Below are 20,195 nucleotides of genomic sequence, written 5' to 3' on the forward strand. Positions count from 1 at the left end.
CCTATCCTCTTCAAGAGCCAGTTAAACAAAATCTATGTGCAGTAAAATGATTAAAAAAAAATTGGTGTGCATTTTTTTACTTTCTTTTATAGCGCGAATCCTATTGTTGGGAAGACAGCGTAACATTGTGACTGCGTGACCAGGTGGTACTGACACAGCCACACAAGCAGAGGGCGCTGTGTTTGACAACATTTAGGAGCATGACAGCGCGCTGATAATGCTCAGAGAAGCGCTGCCGTTCCACACGTGACTCAGTCTAACCTCTCCAGCAATGGCCTGATCTGGAGTTACGGTGTACTTGGAAGAATTTGGCCAGTCAAGAGTCGAGTGGCGTGTCCGTGAGTTGCTATCATTGGAAAAATCTAGCTCTTTTCTCTGTGTGCCTGTCCGGTCTCAGTCTTATATCAGTTTTTAAGATCGTTTTAGTAACCTCAATCGCCAGTCCGCACAGTAAGAAAGGCTTCCGATCACCTCTTATTCATTCCTAAACAGGCTGTGAAAGTCCAGACACCAAGAGTTTGTCTGAGAAATTATAGCTGCTAAAATGAAAGAACTCAACCTTCACATTTTTCTTTGTAAACCGCCAGTTTTTTCAGACTACTGGTTGTTAAGTAAAATAACCATGTCAAAGGGAATCTTCATTGTTCTTTATTCTTGTAGTTTCATCCCTCTCAGTCCATCCCTTTGAGTGTGTGCATGGTTTTCTATCTGTAGTGGATAGAATTAATCTGCCTTATAAATTCAGTGGAGGTACTTACAATCCCACACTTGTATGAATTAGGGACTAATGCAGAAGCACTTTAGATATTTGGAATATTCCAGATGAGATTGTTTTAGATACGTGGTATCAAACCTTTTTTTTCCTGATATTGATCAGTTACATGATCAGCTCTTGTGTAATGTTCTGTAGATAAGGTTCATATCCCGTAGATTTTTACTAGCTATTTTTCTTACGCCAAAGATGTTGTTTTGTAGGGTTTCATGACTTGAAAATGGTATACATGTAGTTTTTTAATTACAGAATTTTAAAAAAGGAAAATGGCTATCTATATTTCATGGATGTACGTTTTGGGAGCCTCATGCATTTTGATAAACATGAAGAAAATTCTTTGTAATTCCCCCCCAATCACACATTGACAATATTTTATAGTATGATGTCATAAGCTCTGTTCCATAACCTAGTGAGCTGCCTACAAAGACAGCACAGGCATGCTTAAAAATACAAAAAACGTTCTAAAAATGTAAGCAACTAAATGAAATTATAGAATCGCTGTCTCCTTTGCAGGGAATGCAATGCCATAATGCACTGCAACTAACTTAGTGGGGGGAAAAAACAATCCAAGGTGGCACTTGAGAGAAATATTGATTGTAAACGTACCATGCTAAAAAGTATTGTTCAAATAGTTCCATGTACTTACAAATATCCCAATATGGGTGTGTGCTATGTATATTTTTGCTCAGTTGAGTATTGCGTTGTTAGCGTAGCAACATGATAACAGCATTGGAACTGGAATATTTGCCAGGGTAAACAGCAAGGAAGCTCACTAGAGTTTTGAACAGAGCTAGAAACGGATTGTTTGGTATGAATTCTGATCGACAATCTCCTATATCATGTTTGTGGTGTCACAGTGTCTAATTTAGAGGTGGAATTGTCATGTCATTTTCTGATAACTTCCGCCTACTGGTTATTACAGGTCTCCACATTTGTGGTTTTGTTTTAAAATGACCCATTTTTAACTGTACTGAAGGGTTTTTGTGTGTCTTTTCTGTAACATTGGAAACTGTTATGTTCTGCTTGGTATACTTGTGTTTCGCATCTATCTATTTTTAGTAGCCTAGATCAGTGGTTCTCAACTGGTAGGTCAAAAAAAGGGTCATGGACTTCAGGGGAAATGCAAACAATAAAATGCACTAACCATATAATAGTGAAGAGCTTAGATAGCAAAATAAATAAGCTTAACTTTTAAACATAAAATCTAATACCGCATGAAATAAAACGAATGCAAAAGAATGAACATTTTAACAATTGGACTGTACGTTTAAGACAGAGGGGCCGTTTACACGACACCATATTCAACTAAAAAGGCGTTTGAGGGCCTTAAAACACAAACTTTTGAAAACGGGATTCAACGTTTTTCAAAACCATACCGTTATCATCTTGCGAATTTGTGAAAACGGTGATGTCGTGCGTTTGCTTATTACGTGTTCAGTCTATAGGCTTGTAGTGTTTCTTTACAAAGTGACATCGCCAACTACTGGCCTGGCATTCATAATACAATCGTTTTCATGGATCTTTCGTGGAACTTTGTCTATATGCGAAAAACACAAAGAAAAAACGTTTCCGTTTTTAGTACGTTGTTGTGTAAATGAACCCTGAGAAAGAACATTTAAAAGATCTTCCAAACCATCTTATTTACAATATCCTCACTTTTATGAGCATTACAGATCTCTCCATTCTATCTATATGTCACTGTGTACATGATCAGATCGATGGCGTAGCTGGCATAAATGTATTGAATTTGGCCCAGTGCACACTGTGCGATTTTGCCCACAATATTAGCTTCGGAGACCAATTTGTGAGTTTGTTTGTTGTAGGATGTTTATTTCGTACTGTAGCTTCCCTTGACAAAAATAGGATTCTTAAATTGGCTTTTGGATTAATGCAGAAAATAAGCTCTGCGACCAACAAAAGTTTATGATTCTTGCACGTTTTGTTCATCATAATAAACTTCACAAATGAACACAACTTCAATGAATTTTAAAGCCTTAATACAATCGTTAGAAGTACAAAGCTAAACGTAGGCCGTAAACGAACTATACCCCATCATTAAGCTTCCGACATCTTTTCAGTCTTTGTTTAAAAAACATTTTCCCTGAACGTTCGAGTTATAATAGTTTGGAAGAGTGTGATTTATAAACGCATTAGACAGTTTAGCTGTTCAGATGATGACGTTTAATGTCCCCGAAAACCTTTGCAGTCCCGTTTAGCCACTTGTCAGCAGCCACCTTTTTCAAGACAAGTAAACGGGGTATTACTGATGTATTTCATGTTGTAAAGTAAAACGTGACTCTCTGTTAATATCTTGAGCTTGTGTTAACCACAAAGCTTATTTCAGGCATTTAACCAAAAACCCATCGATTTCGGGGTGATGAAACCGGAAGTGCTAAAATGCTAACGTTTCTGGGTTTTAACCTTCATAAAAACACAAAACTATAAATTCAAACAACAAATGGCGTTTTGAAGCTCTTAAATGTGACGTGACAGATCGCTGTTGCTCGGTTGGTTCATGTTTGGCGCAGTGGAGAAGATGAATTGAGGCTCTGTCTGGATATGGATACATGATTCTTTAAAAGGGAGGAGAAAATGCTTCCCATATCTTTTGTTGTTGACATCTGTCACTTGATAGAAGCTAGCCAAATCGGGCAGATGCCAGCATGGACGGGTTGAGGAAAAAACTCCCAAAAACATGAAATACCCGGTTCAATGAGGACATGGTTTGTGGAAACCACAACGTTCTGTGCAGAGAATTATTGGCTGCTGAGAGCATGAAACCGTCAAAATTTTGTACGATACACAATTTTGGTACCGCGTTGGGTCACGAAGCAAACCACTGATCTAAATAATCGAACCTCTTAGTGTGGCATCAAATTAAAGTGTACTTAGCATGATCATTGTATGTTCTTTTAAAAAAGCCCCCTTAGCTATGTGATAGAAGGATATGTAAAAAATCATCATTGGGGAACACAGGAACCACCAAAAAAAAAGCAGATTTAACTCCATATTAACTCCATATTAGGGTTTTTAGTTGTCAGAACACTCCATTTTTAAAACAATCTCATGGCAATTCGTAACTATTTTACGCTTTGGCGAATTGGTGGTTGATTCGTATGAAGTCGTGCAAATTTATTTGTACGGTTTCGTACGATCTGCTTACGCCCCAGTGATGGTTATGTTTAGGGGTGGGGTTAGCTTAATTTTTTTCAAATAATCAATCATTTTTGGGCAGTTCACATCATACAAATTCATATTTAATCACCACCTTGTGAAATAGTTATGCTTTCTCTTGAGATTGGGTTGGTCAAAACGCGAGTAAAACTACAGGGCATCAGTCTATGTTTGTGAATTTTTAGTGACGTGCCTCTCAAACAGATATATATTTTTGTAATCATGAATTTTGAAAGCTGAAAGATTGTATTGAGCATTGATAAAAAAAAAAAAAAGCCTGGAACACAGTTTACCGTTTCAGCACGAACAATTATGCAACATTCACCTTCCGGTAATGGTCTCAGAATATAATCTTTGTATTTGGTCCATCATATTTGACAGATTTGTGTGGTTTTTTTTTTTTCCTCATGTGTGATGTGTAGATGTTTGTAGCACACTGTGAACTGAATGTTGATGCATTGATTGAATGGTACATGGATGTTCATCTGGTACTCTGAGGCTCCAGTGAGCTTGAGTAGAAAATGTGGTATCGATCATCCTCACTTCATAACTGTGATGAGCTAAGAGCCCGCAGACCTCCTCCATTCAGTATGTTTGTCGGATCGAATTTAGTGGTTTCTGTGTATTGCTGTAATTCTCTGAACTGGGCATATTTTCATCTTGTGTAAACATACAGTAACCATTACAACCAGCATCCAGTGGCCCTTAAGACACCCAAGACTAAAGATTATTCTTTAACATTCCCAATTTAGCACTTATCTTTGAGTCGATGGAACAATGCAGACAATGTCTTTTTTTTTCTTTTTCTTGAAGTCTCGAATGTATATCGGTACGAATCTACAATCACTATATCATTCAAACGATCATGTGCTCCTGTTATGATGTTTGTTCTCCAATTTTAACTTGTTGGCGTAAATGGGCTGCAAGTCGCCCTTTTGAAAACCTTGTAGTTTTAATAATGCATTTCCTAAATTATTTTATTTTTAGATCAATAATGTAGCTCAGTAAAACTGCTATAAATATTTGCACAAATTTGACCACTTTTTTTTTTTTTTTTTTTTTTACCCGATTCTTCTTCCAATGTATTACTAATTGTACTGGACATGTTTGCTTCATTTTGTTATTTAAATGTTTTTATACCATTATTTTCACAATACAAGCTCACATAATTCCTCTGTTATTAGTTCTGTGGAATTAATTTGCAATAAATAAATATAATGTTTGTGTGATTTCTGTTGTGTGTGTATTACATCAGTGGCTGTCTGCACCACAATTTATATTTAAGAACAATGATTTTCCAAACATTTGTAAATATTTTTGTTTCGGATTTATAACCCCATACAAAACATATTTGGACACCTCAGCCTTATTAAAAATGTATAAATATCTTTGCATTGGATGGTAAAATATAGATGCTAAAAAATGAAAGTATCTTTTCAAAGTGTTGAAGATAATAACAACACACACACACAGTTTCTCTGTTTAAACATACAAGTTTTAATCTGCCCTCTCCTCTGTGATTCACCAAAATGCAGATAACAAACAAAAACAGAGAGTGATGGGGGATCCTATCTGATGATATAGAGAAGACTATTAAACCTTCTTGTTGCAAATAGTATCACAACTGGCCGGCTAATTGAAAAATATGATTTGTGTTTAAAAGGAAGCACATGCGTAACTTGGCACGTTTTAATAAACTGCGACGACTAAAATCAGTATCACAAAACTGTCTTCAGTTTCTCACAGCTGAGAAACCTGTAAAATATTAACTCTGGAAATTGTCTTTACGATGCACATGGTGGTTGCGTGTGGATTTCACTGGACTGAATTTGAGACGTACGCAAGCTCCTTTCCAAAGTCTTGTCCAACATTTTCCCGCGGCATTCAATCTATGGAAACTGCTGAGTTTCCCTGTTTTTCCTCACATGAACTGTGATTAAGTGTGTAGTATCAGAGGCTGGGAAGCACTCCAGTGCAAATGAAAACATACGGAAGAGTTTTGTTTGTACATGCACGTACAAACGTTTTCATCTCAAACATTTGCTGTCAAGGTTAATACAAGTGACATCAGTCGTATTCAAACATCGTTGAGGGTAAATAGAAAATCTCTTTGATTTTAAAACCATATGGTTCCACTTTATAACAGTATCACTTCAGTAAATCAATGATGTGGTTTTAAATGAACAAATTCTATAATCACAGTAAGCTTTTATCTATCACAAAATCACCTGCATGAAAAGTAGCTTGTTTTAAGCACATCAGATTTCTGTACCTCACTTAAAATGTTGATTTTGGTCTGTCCCACCGCAGGAATCTTGACCTTCTTGACCGTATCCCACAAATAAATTCACACAATGTCATCATTTGGCATAATCTGTCATAATAATAAATCTCTTTAGAGCATTTTTTTTTTTTTTTTTGATAAAATGTATTTCATTCTAAAGGGGATATATGTACGAATTTTTATGTATTAATTGCTTTCTTATTGCCAATGTGCAAGCTTGTAACAGATTTTTTTTTAAACGAGGCCTTCCCCGACTTCCTACATTGTCTATGAAAGCCTGTAGAGTAGGGCTGCATTTGTACGTCATTGCTCACATTGCACAAGTGCCCACAACTGGTGGAACACAATGTGTTTAAATGTAACAGGGTGTTCCATTTAAACACATTGTGTTCCACCAGTTGTGGAACAAAATGGGCCGGAGTTAATTAGTTTTAGCTTTATTATCCCCCATGGGGCAATTTAGTTTACAGCCAGCAGTCACATACAACGTACCATCAACACAAAACAAAGAACACATAATAAAATAATACAATAAATATACTCATTCGTTTAAAAGACTAATCGCTCTGGGGATCATGGGCTTTTTGAACCTGTTGGTATAACGACGCCCGGAAGGAAGCAGTAAAAACTCTTGGCACAAGGGGTGAGAAGGGTCAGCAATGATAGCCTTAGCTTAAGGTAATTTAAGGCAATTCCAGCAATTTTACTACACACTTTAACGACATCATTAAGCCGGTTCTTTTGCTTCTCCAAGAGGGAACCGTACCAACAGATAAATGAGAAAGTAAGAATTGATTCAATAAAACAAAATTAAAACATTTTCATAAAGGTAGTGCCCAGGTTAAAATTTCTAAGTTTCCGATAAAAGTACTTAACGTTGATGAGCCTTCTTGCAGACAGCATCTACCTGGGACTCAAAGCGCAACTTATTGTCAATGACCGTCCCTAGGTATTTGTAGTTCTCTACCTGATCCACAGCCTGGCTGTTGATAAGAGCAGGTGGAAGAGCCACAGGTGACCTGCCAAAATTGATGTACATTTCTTTAGTTTTGTTTACATTTATGTTTAGAAAGGCAGTTTCACACCACTCAACAAAATCTGATAAAACAGGACCATGCCCACAGTCTTTCTGACTTAGAAGTGAAATGATGACAGAGTCGTCTGCAAACTTAACAACATGACGACCTGGATAGCTGCTCTGACAGTCATTAGTATACAGGACAAATAAAAGTGGCGATAGGCAAGAGTTGCCTATCCCTGAGTTGCCCAACTCCCCAACTCCGGAGTTGCCTATCCCTGCCCTAAGCCCTAGATCACTTGTTTACACACCATTCTATAGGCATGTATGTAGGCTTGGGCTGTTAAAAAAAAAAAAAATGAACAAATATTAAATATTCATATTTTTATATTGTGCTGTGATGTCACAATGATGGTGCATTGTGGTCTATGGAACTGCCTGAAGTGTACATATTGGCTGCATCAGAAATTGTATACTTCCCTACTAAATATTAGGTGAAAAACAGTATGTGACAACAGTAGTACGTCCGAATTCACAGTACTCATAAAAGAGTCGGCAAAAAGTACCCGGACGTCTTTTTTCCGGCAAGATTCTGAAGTGTGCATACGAAGGACACTTTACGATCCCATAAGGCCACGGGAGAGGATTTATGAATGGCAGTGAAGCGACGCAACTCACACTGGTAAGTACGTTACGTGATAATGACAACATTCATACTATAGAGAAAAAAAACACAACACTTTTGAGAACAGGTTTCAAAGTGCACGTTTTTGAAAACGGTCTCCGTGTAAACAACAAAAACGTGAATCTCTGAAGACGATGATGTCATACACATGCGTATTACGTGTTCAGTCTATAGTGTTTCATCGCCATCTAATGGCCTGGCAGCAGAATATAGCGTTTTTAGTCGTTTTCGCGGATCCGTCTGAATGGGGATCGTTTTGGCAGTGGTGTCGTCTGTACGCGGAAAACTCAAAGGAAAAACTTCTCAGTTTTAAGCATTGTTGTGTAAACGTACCATAACACGTCTCCGGTTACTATCGTAACCTTGGTTCCCTGAGAGGCAAGAACCAGACATTGTGTCAGCTGACGCTGCGGGAACTTCTTTCACCACTTTTGTTGAAATCTTATAGGCACGTCGCCGCGTGCAGGTCCTTAATGACATCAGCGTCCACGATGCAGTCATCCAGGTACTGCAGAAGTTTTGCCTGAAACACCTGCACTATAGCCATGGATTGAAGAGCAGATGCTGCTTCGCCTGCAGATGCGTAAGCCTTGTCTGCCTGGTGGGCCGTGAATTTGCACGGCTTGGACGGCAGGCTGAGGTCCGTGCTCAGAGAAGATGAGGACGGGCACAGGTGCACGGCGACGGTCTCCTCGACGGGGGTCATGCGCATGTACCCATGGGAGAAAATGGCCTGTGTGGCAGCGTGGACTCGCGCCGATTGGGGTGCAGACCACAACTTCGCCACGTGCTCGTGGACGTCTGGGAAGAATGGAGTCCTCCTCCTCAAAGCAGCCTGGTTTCGGTGGCCCGACTGGAGATACCAGGAATCCAGCTTACTCTTAGTAGGCTCGTCTGGAGCATTCCATGTCAAGTCCAGCTCCTTGACAGCCTTGCCGAGGACCCTGAGGAGCTGCTAGAGGGTCTAGAGGGCCTTCTTGGTCGGGGCGGTCCGGTTCCGACGCTGTACGGTGCTTCTCCGATGCCGAAAGTGACATGGAGTCCTCATCCCCACCAGCTCTGAAGGAAACGAAGTCCGCGATGGTGAGGGAGGGAAAGCTTGCTTCCGTGAAAAGGACAGGTGAGCGTTGTGACGGTAGAGGACGATGGCTCCAGGCCGTCCAGGCGGGGAAGGGCCCACCAGTGGGCCTCGTCCCCATTATAGCGCGAGCCAAATCCCTCCTGGCTCTAAGAGTGCGCACCGGCAGGTCGCCGCAGTGAGCACACATGGAGTCCGTGAAGGCAACCTCAGCGTGGGCGAGGCCCAGGCAGGCGGCGCAGAACTCATGGTTGTCGGGCGGGTCAATGGGGCCCGCACATATCTGATAAAATAAAGCCATCGGATGCGTTGAGAAAAAGGGGGTTGCCAGTCCTCGGGTGCAGCTTTCACGATGGAAGCGTGAAGAAAGAGATTCTGACGCAATTGTCGCGCCCATGCATTTTATACTGCCGGTGAGCCTGTCAGTATTTGCATATTTCGTGACAATTGGCCAGCTGTTCCAAGCTGGTGTTATCCTATAAGATTTCAACAAAAGTGGAGAGGGGAAGTTACCACAGCGTCAGCTGACGCAAAGTAGAAGTGACCGCTCTCGAAAGGGAACGCTCAATTCATATGGATTAGTTTTGTGATCTCTATTAACTTTTTGAAGCGTCGAAGTGTCAGTTGCAGCTGTCAGTGGAGGGACAGAAAGCTCTCAGATTTCATCAAAGAGATCTACATGTGTTCCGAAGATGAACAAAAGTCTTGAACAACATGAGGGTGATTAATTAATGTCAGAAATTTCATTTTTGGGTGAACTATCCCTATAATACAATGAATAATGGCGAAAGAGCATTCTGTACTGAAATGTCAATGTGTCATGCAAAGAAAAGTGATTTATTCAAATTACATAGCCAGACCTACAGTAGACTAGTCTCAAATATAGGCCTACCTTATAATCAAACTATCATAACAGTGTAATTTTAATTACCTAATCTGTTGACATGATGCCGGTGAATTGCGAAGAGCTAGTGCAAACATATCTGCTGTTGTTCCACCGCTGTCATTTTTGTTGTGTTTATTTTTTGTTATTGAGAGGAAAGCAACAATTAATTTAAACGTAGCTCTCAGCAGCGTGAACGGCGTCGGGATGTTCGTTAAAAAGTATATCGCTGCAAAAGTATTTCCAACTTCTTTTTACTTCTAAGTGACAAACGAAAAAGAACTTCACCGTAAGTACATCGGGTCTTGAATCACTCACGTTCAGTTCAATCCGTTGCACGTTACGTGTGCACAAATGCGAACATGCGCAGTAAGTTGCTGGCTGCAGTTCACTTAACGGCCACCAGTATCGATTCAAAGGGTTTCTGAATTCTATAGCTCCTTTAATGTTTTTTTTTTTTTTTATAAATAATACAAATCAGGGTTCTGTTTCAAACATGTCAAAGTTCAAAGTTCAATTTTTTTTGCATAAAATAAACCTGTCAAAAATCTCATATAATTTATTTCAACCTCCAGTAATTTTTTTGTTTGGCCCTGTCTGTTTAAAATAAAATGCCTTAAGGGAGCAGTATAAGGCTGGAGTCTCAATGTTGAGATTCACAATTGTCTGCCAAAGTTAAACCAACACAACTTTTCATGTTTTTTCCAAAACAGTACAGTTTAATGGTTCAGTAAAGTCATAAACTATGCCTTTTCTTCTTTAAACCGCAGCTTGTTTATCCACCGAGTCACACAACTTATTAAGATTAGTTCATGTTTTTACATCCTCTGACCTTTAAATGCCAATCTCACACCATTTAATGTGCAAACTGGTGAATGCCACTAACAATGCACTACAATAAAGCAATAAAGTGACATTTCAAAGGTAAAATAAATCATCTTTTTATCTTTTAAATATAGCTCCAAAAGATTTGGTGAAGCGAAAGGAATATATATATATATATATATATATATATATATATATATATATATATATATATATATATATATATATATATATATATATATATATATATATTTCAGATAAAGACTTTTCATCTGAACATCAGTATTTATTTCATCTGAACAATTTAGAATTTTAAAATGTTTGTCGTTAGATAATAGTGATCTATGAATTTATTTTAAGTTGGATATTAAATGTTTTTTGTCCATTTATTAATAGGGGATTTGTTGACATATTAAATCATTTGGATTTGTACAATGATAATTACTTTTTTAAATTCTGGAGTGAAAATGTAAAAGTTAACACCTTGCACCTCGTAACATGCACCCCTCAGAATTGAGGTAAAAGGCTGGTGTTTTTATTATTTAATTGAATAATTATAGCTATTTATGGAGTTGTTTTTTAACTGTTCGATCAATTAGAGAAACATTTCAAGCATCATCAAAATATCAATCATATCATTGCAACCAGTCATTCAATCTGAATTCATAATATTACTATTATGACATCCTTCAAATAAGAAAAGATCATATAAAGTGTTCAGATGGATCTCTATGACTGGGATTCTGACCATTTTCATTTGTCTGTCATTATTCAATTATATTTATCTAAATGTATTGTATTGTATGTATTTTCTATGTAAAAGTATTTACAGACAAATAGATTCATATTTTACATAAATTACACCATTTAAATAAACCATAAAAAATGACATATAATTAGCCTACAAATTCTGCAACTGGGATACGTTTACCGCTAAATGAGCTATTTATTTATGTTAATAATATACTAATGATGCATCATCATCATCCTGTTCCAATTTTTGATGTATGTATGATAATGTATAGACAAGAAATCATGTCAAGAAATAAATTATGTACTTGCATTGAGGTTTATTTTGAAAATACAGGCCAGTATTATTAAGGAAAGGGATCTTATTATATGTCACTGTGGTGTGAGAGTTTCTGATTATTAATTACTATTTTTAGGGTTGTAAAAATAATATTTAGTCCACCCATTATCCAGAGCGTTAGGAATGTGTTGGGAATTCTCATTCCCAAGCCAAATGTCCCAACGTCAGGCTATGAGGGTCATGTTTGCCCTGGCATTATCCTCACCCTCTCACTCAGTTTCTCTCTCATTCTCTCCCTCATGTTCTCCTCAGTGATCTTTAATCTAGACATCTATATTTTGTCAAGGCCTGTTCTCTCCATTCCCGGTGAGCTGCTGCATTATATCTCGGCTGCTCAGGAGCCCATTCCACAGTGAAAGCTGTAAAAGACTGCCGACAGTGAAGATGACGTTGTGCAGCTCAGAAAAACAGTGTTTGGAGAGAAGCTTACCTAATCAAAGGCAAAAAACGTCTCATATATCCACATAAACATCGTCCAAATGACAGAGAACACACACGCACTTCCTATTAACCTAATCGCAGCGCTGAAACACATGCTGCAGACAAAGCGAGCCCGGTGATTTCAGTATATTTATTGGATTTGGCTGGTATGTCATCACACATTTCAAACACGTTCTGCCAAGATGTGTTACTGTAGTTCATTAAACTCATGTTTCATGTTTCCATCCAGGAGTGTCTCTGTTACTCATTTCCCGAATCAAGATCAATGAATCTGCTGTTGACAGTGTCCCAGTTTTGGTGTATAAAGTTTCAGAGTTAACAAGGTATTGTGGTTTGGATTTGTTGCTGTTGTTTGGTATTTAATGTTACATTACTTTCTATATTTATTATGCACTAAATGTACCATTTCAAATGAACATTCTGTTTCACCCACTCGGTCAGACTCCCATCTCGAACAGAATGGACGCTTGGAAAGGACCACTTGGTGTCAATTTTTAACGCACCATTTCTCAACAATATAAAACACGTAACACGCAAATAAGAGTACAGTCACAGGTATAAAACTGACCAAAAAACAGTATGTATTGCAAAAAACTCGGATTGCATTCCAAGTCTTCTGAAGCCACACAATATCTTTATGTGAAGAACAGAGTGGAACTTCAGGAACTCATGCTGTGTTCCATTTACTTTGGAAGAAGGATGTCCGAGCTGGGAATGACGTCACACCCGAGTTGACCGCGTTCCTGTTCATAGGTCGGAATTCTAAGATGTACACATCCAAGCAAACCTTTTTTGTGCTTGCCCAATTGGAATTCAAAGCGGGAATTTGCAAGGATTATGCCTAAGTATGATGTCCACAAATATAGTTGGGATAGTACTATTTATTGAGGTTATTGAGACACAGACAAACAGAAGTGCTAATAAACAATATACTGTTTCATTACGGTTGATGCGCTGAGCAGCCATATTGGATTCCCATTCACAACTCCTACTTGAGGGGGCATTCCTACTGGGAACTAGGAATTTCCTACTTCCAAAGACAAATGGAACACTATGAATCGCTGAAAATGATCCTGCTCTGTTAACGAATACACAATACAGTCATATCTCATTCAAAACAAAAGATATACCTGAACTTTAGCATGACACATAGCCAATGCCATTTCATGATCAAATCTGAAGTGTACACAGGATCTGAAGGTGCATTCATTCATGCCATGTTGGAATGACTTGTAAAAAGCATTTATGTCTATGTAGAACTTGTGATTACAACTTGTAAAACTCTGAATTTTCTAAGAGCTCTGACTTGTACCACCTCACCGCTGCAAAGTCATTTTGCTGTTCATAGTGTTGCCATAGAACTGCATTATTCTGAGTTTGAAGAATCGAACAGCTCCGAGTAGAACGTTGACATTTCGTAATTACGACATGGCATGAACGGCATGTTCTTTACGGTGGAAGGAGACAGTGATCGCTTTTGGCTCTATTCCTAAAAAATTGTGACTGTAGTTGTATCTGCCAGTTATATCATGTGTTTTGTATTATAGAATATACAAATGGGTTATACCCCAATATATAATTTCATCATGACATTAAAATTCCCATGCCCATCATGTCTGTGTAGTGTGTATTGAAAAGGTTTCAAAATGTTTCTCATTGAAAACAATGCAGACCTGCATGTCGCAAATGTATGCTAAAGCTGCACCCTGTGACACCAAGAAGTCCTGATCAAGCGTCCATATGTGATGTGAGTGGGAAAGAGATCATAAAAGCATGCCAATTGCACGCTCCCTCAAAACTTGCGACATCTGTGGCATTGTGCTGTGTGATAAAACTGCATATTTTAGAGTGGCCTTTTATTGTGGCCAGCCTAAGGCACACCTGTGCAATAATCATGCTGTCTAATCAGCATCTTGATATGCCACACCTGTGAGGTGGATGGATTATCTCGGCAAAGGAGAAGTGCTCACTAACACAGATTTTGACAGATTTGTGAACAATTTTTGAGAGAAATAGGCCGTTTGTGTACATAGAAGAAGTCTCAGATCTTTGAGTCAGCTCATGAAAAATGGGGGCAAAAACAAAAGTGTTGCATTTATAATTTTGTTCAGTGTAATTCAATCATTAAACTGTAGATGGTGTAGGCTGATAGATCCTTTACATTCAATCTGCCAGCAATCACATTATTTTCTACACGACACAAGCTGATTGGCCACTGCTGATTCTGCTGCCAATGAGATTGCTTGATCAACATTTAAAATAGTCTGGTTCAGTGGAAATAATGGGTGCTTTTTATGGCTAGAGGAAACAGAGACAGGGACTGTGGTGTTCCCTTTTTCCTAAAAAGGTAGGGAAACTCGATCCGACTGTCCGTGGCCAGTGCTAGAGGACAAATGCAGAAGTACAATCTATAGTTTGAACAAAAGCCATGGAGCTGTCAAAAGATGTCATCTGGTGGACTTTAACTGAAAATTAAACCGGGAGATCTGAGGGTAGGTAACATGTGGTAAGAGTAGGCCTACGCATCATTTACATATACTACCAACATCGTAACAAAGCTGGTTGAAATTAGGCAAATATGACCTTTAAGGTTTGGAGACATATGTAAATGACAGAATTTTATTTTGTGCCGACTCTTCCTGCCATATTGCTCCTGCAAAGCTATAATATTTTATTCATTAATTTAGGATGAGCCTAAAATGATATAGGCTAATTAAAACTCCTTTATTGAGTAAATGTAAATGGTCCTGTATTTTCTTGCAATGCAAAGTATGCAGAAAATAACAGGATAATGTGTGCCTATTTAGAAGATTTTTGTCTTTCATCAGAAATAAACCATAAAGCATACGCCATAACGTACATTTCAACTCTTAAAGGGGGTCGTCAGTCGTCACCATAAAAAAAGAGAAAAGGAGCGAATAAATGACGCAACCCATCCTGTCCGTTTCTGTTTTCTTTGCACATAGGGCCTATTTTAGAAAAGATAAAAGGTTTGCAGGCATTACATAATCACAACAGGAGTTGAAATATTGCTATTATTGTGATTTTATAACTTTAGTCTCAGGCAATGCTTTAAAATACATCAGCTAATGAGGTTCATTTATTGAGTACAATGAACAGGACATATTTTTTTAGTCCTGTTTTTAGTCTCTGAACTCTCTCAAAATGTAAGATATTCTTAAATGCAGCTATTTTGAGTTATTTCAGTCTTATTTGATTAGAATTCTATTTGATTAGACCTCCAGGCATTGAGGCAAAATATTTACTAATAAACTGAGTTTCAGTGTGGATATAGTACAGTAGTTTTAAATCATGATAAAGTACAGTAGAAAAGTCATGTAAGCATAAGCAAAAAATTATATTTTTATTGCCAAGTAGGCTACATAACATTTGGTATAACATATGAACTTCTTCTTAAACATGGGGGAAATGCCCTGACTTGAGCACAAAATTAAAGTACCACTTTTATCAAAATAAACATTTACACATCATATACAAACATCTCGATTAGAATTTTGAAGGTCTGTTTCTATCCCTCAAGTTCTCAAGCGGATGAAATAAATGACTGATTTTGAAGTATGGCAGAATAAAACTGAGCTAATTAAAGTTAGTCAGTGGTGAAGTTAGTTCAAACTGAGTCATAGTCTACAACTGATTGTAATTAGTCCTTTGTGTAATTTGTTTTTTAAATTAGCCCTGTTATAATTATGTGATACTGTATATTCTGCAGCCATAGTCAGAACTAGACTCTAATTCTGCATCTTAATATCACCTTAAAGACAACATGAAACGGAAGTGTAGCAATACATTTCTTCAGTAAATGTCTATATTGTGGAAAACATATAACTGAATGTCCTTCAGGGTTTGATCATGAAAAGTAGATAAATACAATTAGTTCATATTATTTTTCTCATCTGCACCAGTCTTGCAGCAGAAAAAAAGTGGTTACATAGGTAAAGAAAGTAAAAAAAAAAACATTTTAATGAAAACATTTTTCTTGAGAATAACATGCATGATGAATCTTGCACAATAAGACCATTCTGATTTATTCAGAAAACAACCAGTCCATTTTGATTTCATGTTGTGTTTAAGGGGAGTGCAGTGTAAATGTCTTTGGTCTGGATCCAGATGTTCTAAGCTGAGAAGCTGGAGGTCTTAGGGTAGCAGGTTGTAGAGGGGAGCGAAGGGAGGAGGGTTGGGCTGTACATGGGATGTATCTGATGATCCTCCTGGAGATACACTAGATCCTGCTGCTGCAGGGGCTGCTGGAGAAACATAAAGTGATGCCCTCTGGAAGAAATATGGAGAAAATACATTACTTCAAGGTGAAACTAATCATCTTTTCAGCTTTTAAATTTCAGTATACAGCTCCAAAAGATTCGATGAAGCGAAATGTGCAGAGAACAGTTTGTATCAGCTATGTATTTCAGTGAGCCCAGAATAGAAACATTGGGTTAAATGGTTCATTATCTAATTTAAATTTCAGTATCAGTATCAGAACTGAATAACAAAAATATATTGACAATTAGTCCAGATTCTGGATTGGAGATTCTGGAATTGGATTTCAGGGCAAACTGAGATGTTGTCTAGGTGGGTTGCTCATTCACATTTATCACGTTTATCTATGCTGATTGCCTCAGTGACCATTTTCTGTTTTAACTTAGTAAGCCATATTATACTATTTTCTTAGCTTATTTGTTCTGTTCATGATGAACATACCTAATATCTTACGCTTAGCAATGCGTGTTTAAGTTGGCCAGAGGAACTTTTTCCGGTGATGCTTCCAAGAGCAACTCCAGATCACTCAACAGGGGTGAGGGTGCTGGGAGATCCATGATCTGGGATTGGTTGGACTTCTGGCTGGCGTTCTCGGCAGGGAAGGGGTGTGATCAGGTCAAGCCCAAGGATCAGTGTACTTAGGCACAGTTTTATAAGGGAATGCTGTGGGATTTTGGACTGGGATCATTCTGTGAGTATGCATCGCATCACCAGGGGATTTGATAGGGAGTCTCACACTCATTTTACGGTGCACAGAAAGTCTGCAGATTGAACTCCGCAACTGAATCATACCATAAAAGACCATGAGCGGAATCTGTCTGTGTGTGTGAGCGTGGTGAACTGACCGGGTAGAGCTGGTGTCCTGTGTGTGTGTTAGGGTCCATTAGCAGGGGTGCCGTGGGGGATGAACAGTTGGCGCCATCAAAGGGGAATAGAGATGAACCTCTCCACTGGGACACATCAAGACCGACCACCCCACTCCTCTGGCGAGAAGAAAAAAAAGTGTAAGCATCATCTCTGGTGGCTGTATGCAATTTCAATAGAATATTTATCCAAACAGTTTCTTAATTGCCCCAGAAAGTATAGTTTACTTCTGCATTCCAATCCCAGAATTATGGAAAGCGCCCATTGTTTATTTGTATATTTCTGTTGAGCAGGGAGATTATGTGTACGAGCCAATGGATTCATGTTTTAATTTGATTTAAATCCATCAATACAATCTGTTTTGATCCTGCACTGCAAAATATTATTTTCCTACTCAGTATTTTTGTCTTGGTTTCCTTTTAAACTATGTTAACTTTATTGAGAAGCAAAATTACTTAAGATATTAAGTCTTGTTTTCTGAAAAACTGATCAAAATTAAGCAAGTTTAGGTTTAAGACAAAAAAAGTGGGGTCATAAAAATAAACTTAATTTTTAAGGGAAAATAAGTTTATTTTGCTTACCTCATTGGCAGATATTTGTTTCTTGCTTTAAGCATAAAGTAAAGTTTGACTTTGTAAATACTGAGGAAGAAAATCATTTTTTGCAGTCATCGTGATTGAAGTGATTATGCAGGTCTTAAGTTGTGAAACTTCTTAAAAGGGTATTTAAAAGTAATAAAGTTATTAAAAGTATTAAATTGAAAATAGAACAGACATCAGCATAAAAATAGCCCATTATATGCAGTCTTTTAAGCTTTCATAAATCCTCATTGTGACTTTTTATGCATGTAAGCCATATATAGTCATGGCCAGAATTATTGACACCCTTGGTTAATATGATCAAAGATGGCTGTAAAAATAAATCTGCATTGTTTATCCATTTGATCTTTCATTAATAAAAAAAAAAAAATTTGTGCAAAAATTTTACTTTTCATTGAAGTCAAATAATTGAAAGTGGGGAGAAATTCACACTATGAAATGTTTTTCTCCAAAACATGTTGGCCACAATTATTGGCACCCCTATAATTTTCTATGAGTACAATATCTCTGAAGTATATTCCCATTCATATTTACATTTTTAACACACCAGGGTAACCAGGAACATGAAATTGTCTAGCCGTGACTTCTTGTTTCACAGGAGTATAAATATGAGAAAACACAAAGGCCAAATTCCCTTAATCATCCATCACAATATGTGAAACCACAGAATATAGTTCTGATGTGCATTTCCATTCCATTCCATTTCCACCATCGGGGCAATAATTAAGAAGTTCCAATCAACTAAAGATGTTACAAATCTGCCTGGAAGAAGACGTGTGTCTATATCGTCCTAATGCACGGTGAGGAGTAAAGTTTGAGTGGCCAAAGACTCTTCAAGGATCACAGCTGAAGAACTGCAGAGATTAGTTGAGTCTTGGGGTCAGAAAGCCCTACATCAGCACAATTTTTTTGGCAGGGTTTCAAGAAAAATCCTCCTCACTCCTCTAAGAACAAACTCCAGCATATTCAGTTGTCAGACATATAAAAATAGCTTCTTGGCAGCAAACACACTAGATGGGTTTGGTGCAAACAGGGATAAAAATAATAATAAAGTACCCCATGCACACGGTTAAATATACTGCTGGATCTTTAATATTGTGGCCTATTTTTCTGCTGGAGATCCTGGACTTCTTGTTCTGATACATGGCATCATGGATGTTACCGTGCCAGCAGCCATATCACCCTGTTGTTTAAGACTGGTTGCCCACTGAAGCTAAGCAGGGCTGAGCCTGGTCAGTACCTGGATGGGAGACCTCCTTGGAAAACCAGGTTGCTGCTGGAAGAGGTGTTAGTGAGGCCAGCAGGGGGCGCTGACCCTGTGGTCTGTGTGGGTCCTAACGCCCCAGTATAGGGATGGGGACACTATACTGCCAAAAAGCACCGTCCTTTGGATGAGACGTTAAACCAAGGTCCTGTCTCTCTCTGGTCATTAAAAATCCAAGGATATCCTTGGAAAAAAAAAATATCCTGGCCAAAATTGCCCACTGGCCTCTATCCATCAAAATCGCCTCCTAATCAACAACAGTGCCTGGTGGCTCAATAACGCAAACCCTGAAATAGGTTCCAAGGTACAAGCGTTTGAAATTTTTGAAAAACTTTATCATCTCCGCGTAAACTTAAAAAACGCGAATCTGTGAAAACGCTGACGGCGTGCACATGCGTATTACGTGTTTAGTCTATTGTTATGTGTGTTTGAATATATATGTGCGCAGGCGTTTAGTCTTTCTTTACAAATTGACCTCAACAAATTACTTTTCTGGCCTTAAATATTCATAATACAGATTTTTTTGCTTTGCCGCTTCCGCATATCCATGTGAACTGGAATCATTCTGACAATGTTTTATCTGTACAGAGGTAAAGGGAAGGGAAGGAGGCCTTCACAGGGGAGAGACTAGTAGACACTTCAGGACTGCGTTGTCGTCGTATCCAGGCGAAGGTCCTTCATCAGATCTGGATACGGCCTGGATACGGCGGACTGCGGTAAACCTCAGGATAAACAGAGAGACTAATATTAGCGTAGACGCCATTCTTCTTATGATGTAACGAGTACATCAGGATTTATGGGAAGAGTTACCGGTTCCGGCTGACCTAATCTATGCAGCCTAAAATTGAATTATAGAAGTTGATAATGTGGTATGTGTATGCTAGGTCAAAGAGATGTGTTTTTAGTCTAGATTTAAACTAGATTTTAAATCTAGTTTAGA

At 38.2% G+C, this 20,195-nt stretch overlaps 2 protein-coding genes across 3 annotated transcripts in view; one reads left to right on the forward strand and one right to left on the reverse strand.

The window, feature by feature from the left end:
• rasa2 (RAS p21 protein activator 2) overlaps window positions 1-4,182 on the forward strand; it is a 41,095-nt gene extending 36,913 nt beyond the window's left edge. The window contains exon 24 of the mRNA XM_084409442.1: window positions 93-4,182. Coding sequence (XP_084265568.1) covers window positions 93-123 — 31 coding nt within the window. The 3' untranslated portion in view covers window positions 124-4,182. The remainder of the gene's footprint in view (window positions 1-92) is intronic.
• Window positions 4,183-15,060: 10,878 nt separating this feature from the next.
• LOC311290282 (transmembrane protein 255B) overlaps window positions 15,061-20,195 on the reverse strand; it is a 49,692-nt gene continuing 44,557 nt past the window's right edge. For both annotated transcript variants that reach the window (XM_084408679.1, XM_084408678.1), the window contains exons 8-9: window positions 17,374-17,511; window positions 15,061-16,540 (exon numbers count right to left, since the gene is read on the reverse strand). In XM_084408679.1, the coding sequence (XP_084264805.1) occupies window positions 16,406-16,540; window positions 17,374-17,511 (273 nt within the window). In that variant the 3' untranslated portion in view covers window positions 15,061-16,405. The remainder of the gene's footprint in view (window positions 16,541-17,373; window positions 17,512-20,195) is intronic.

The sequence above is a fragment of the Rutilus rutilus genome (genome assembly GCF_951802725.1).
Source record: "Rutilus rutilus genome assembly, chromosome: 5".
NCBI classification, from domain to species: Eukaryota; Metazoa; Chordata; class Actinopteri; order Cypriniformes; family Leuciscidae; genus Rutilus; species Rutilus rutilus.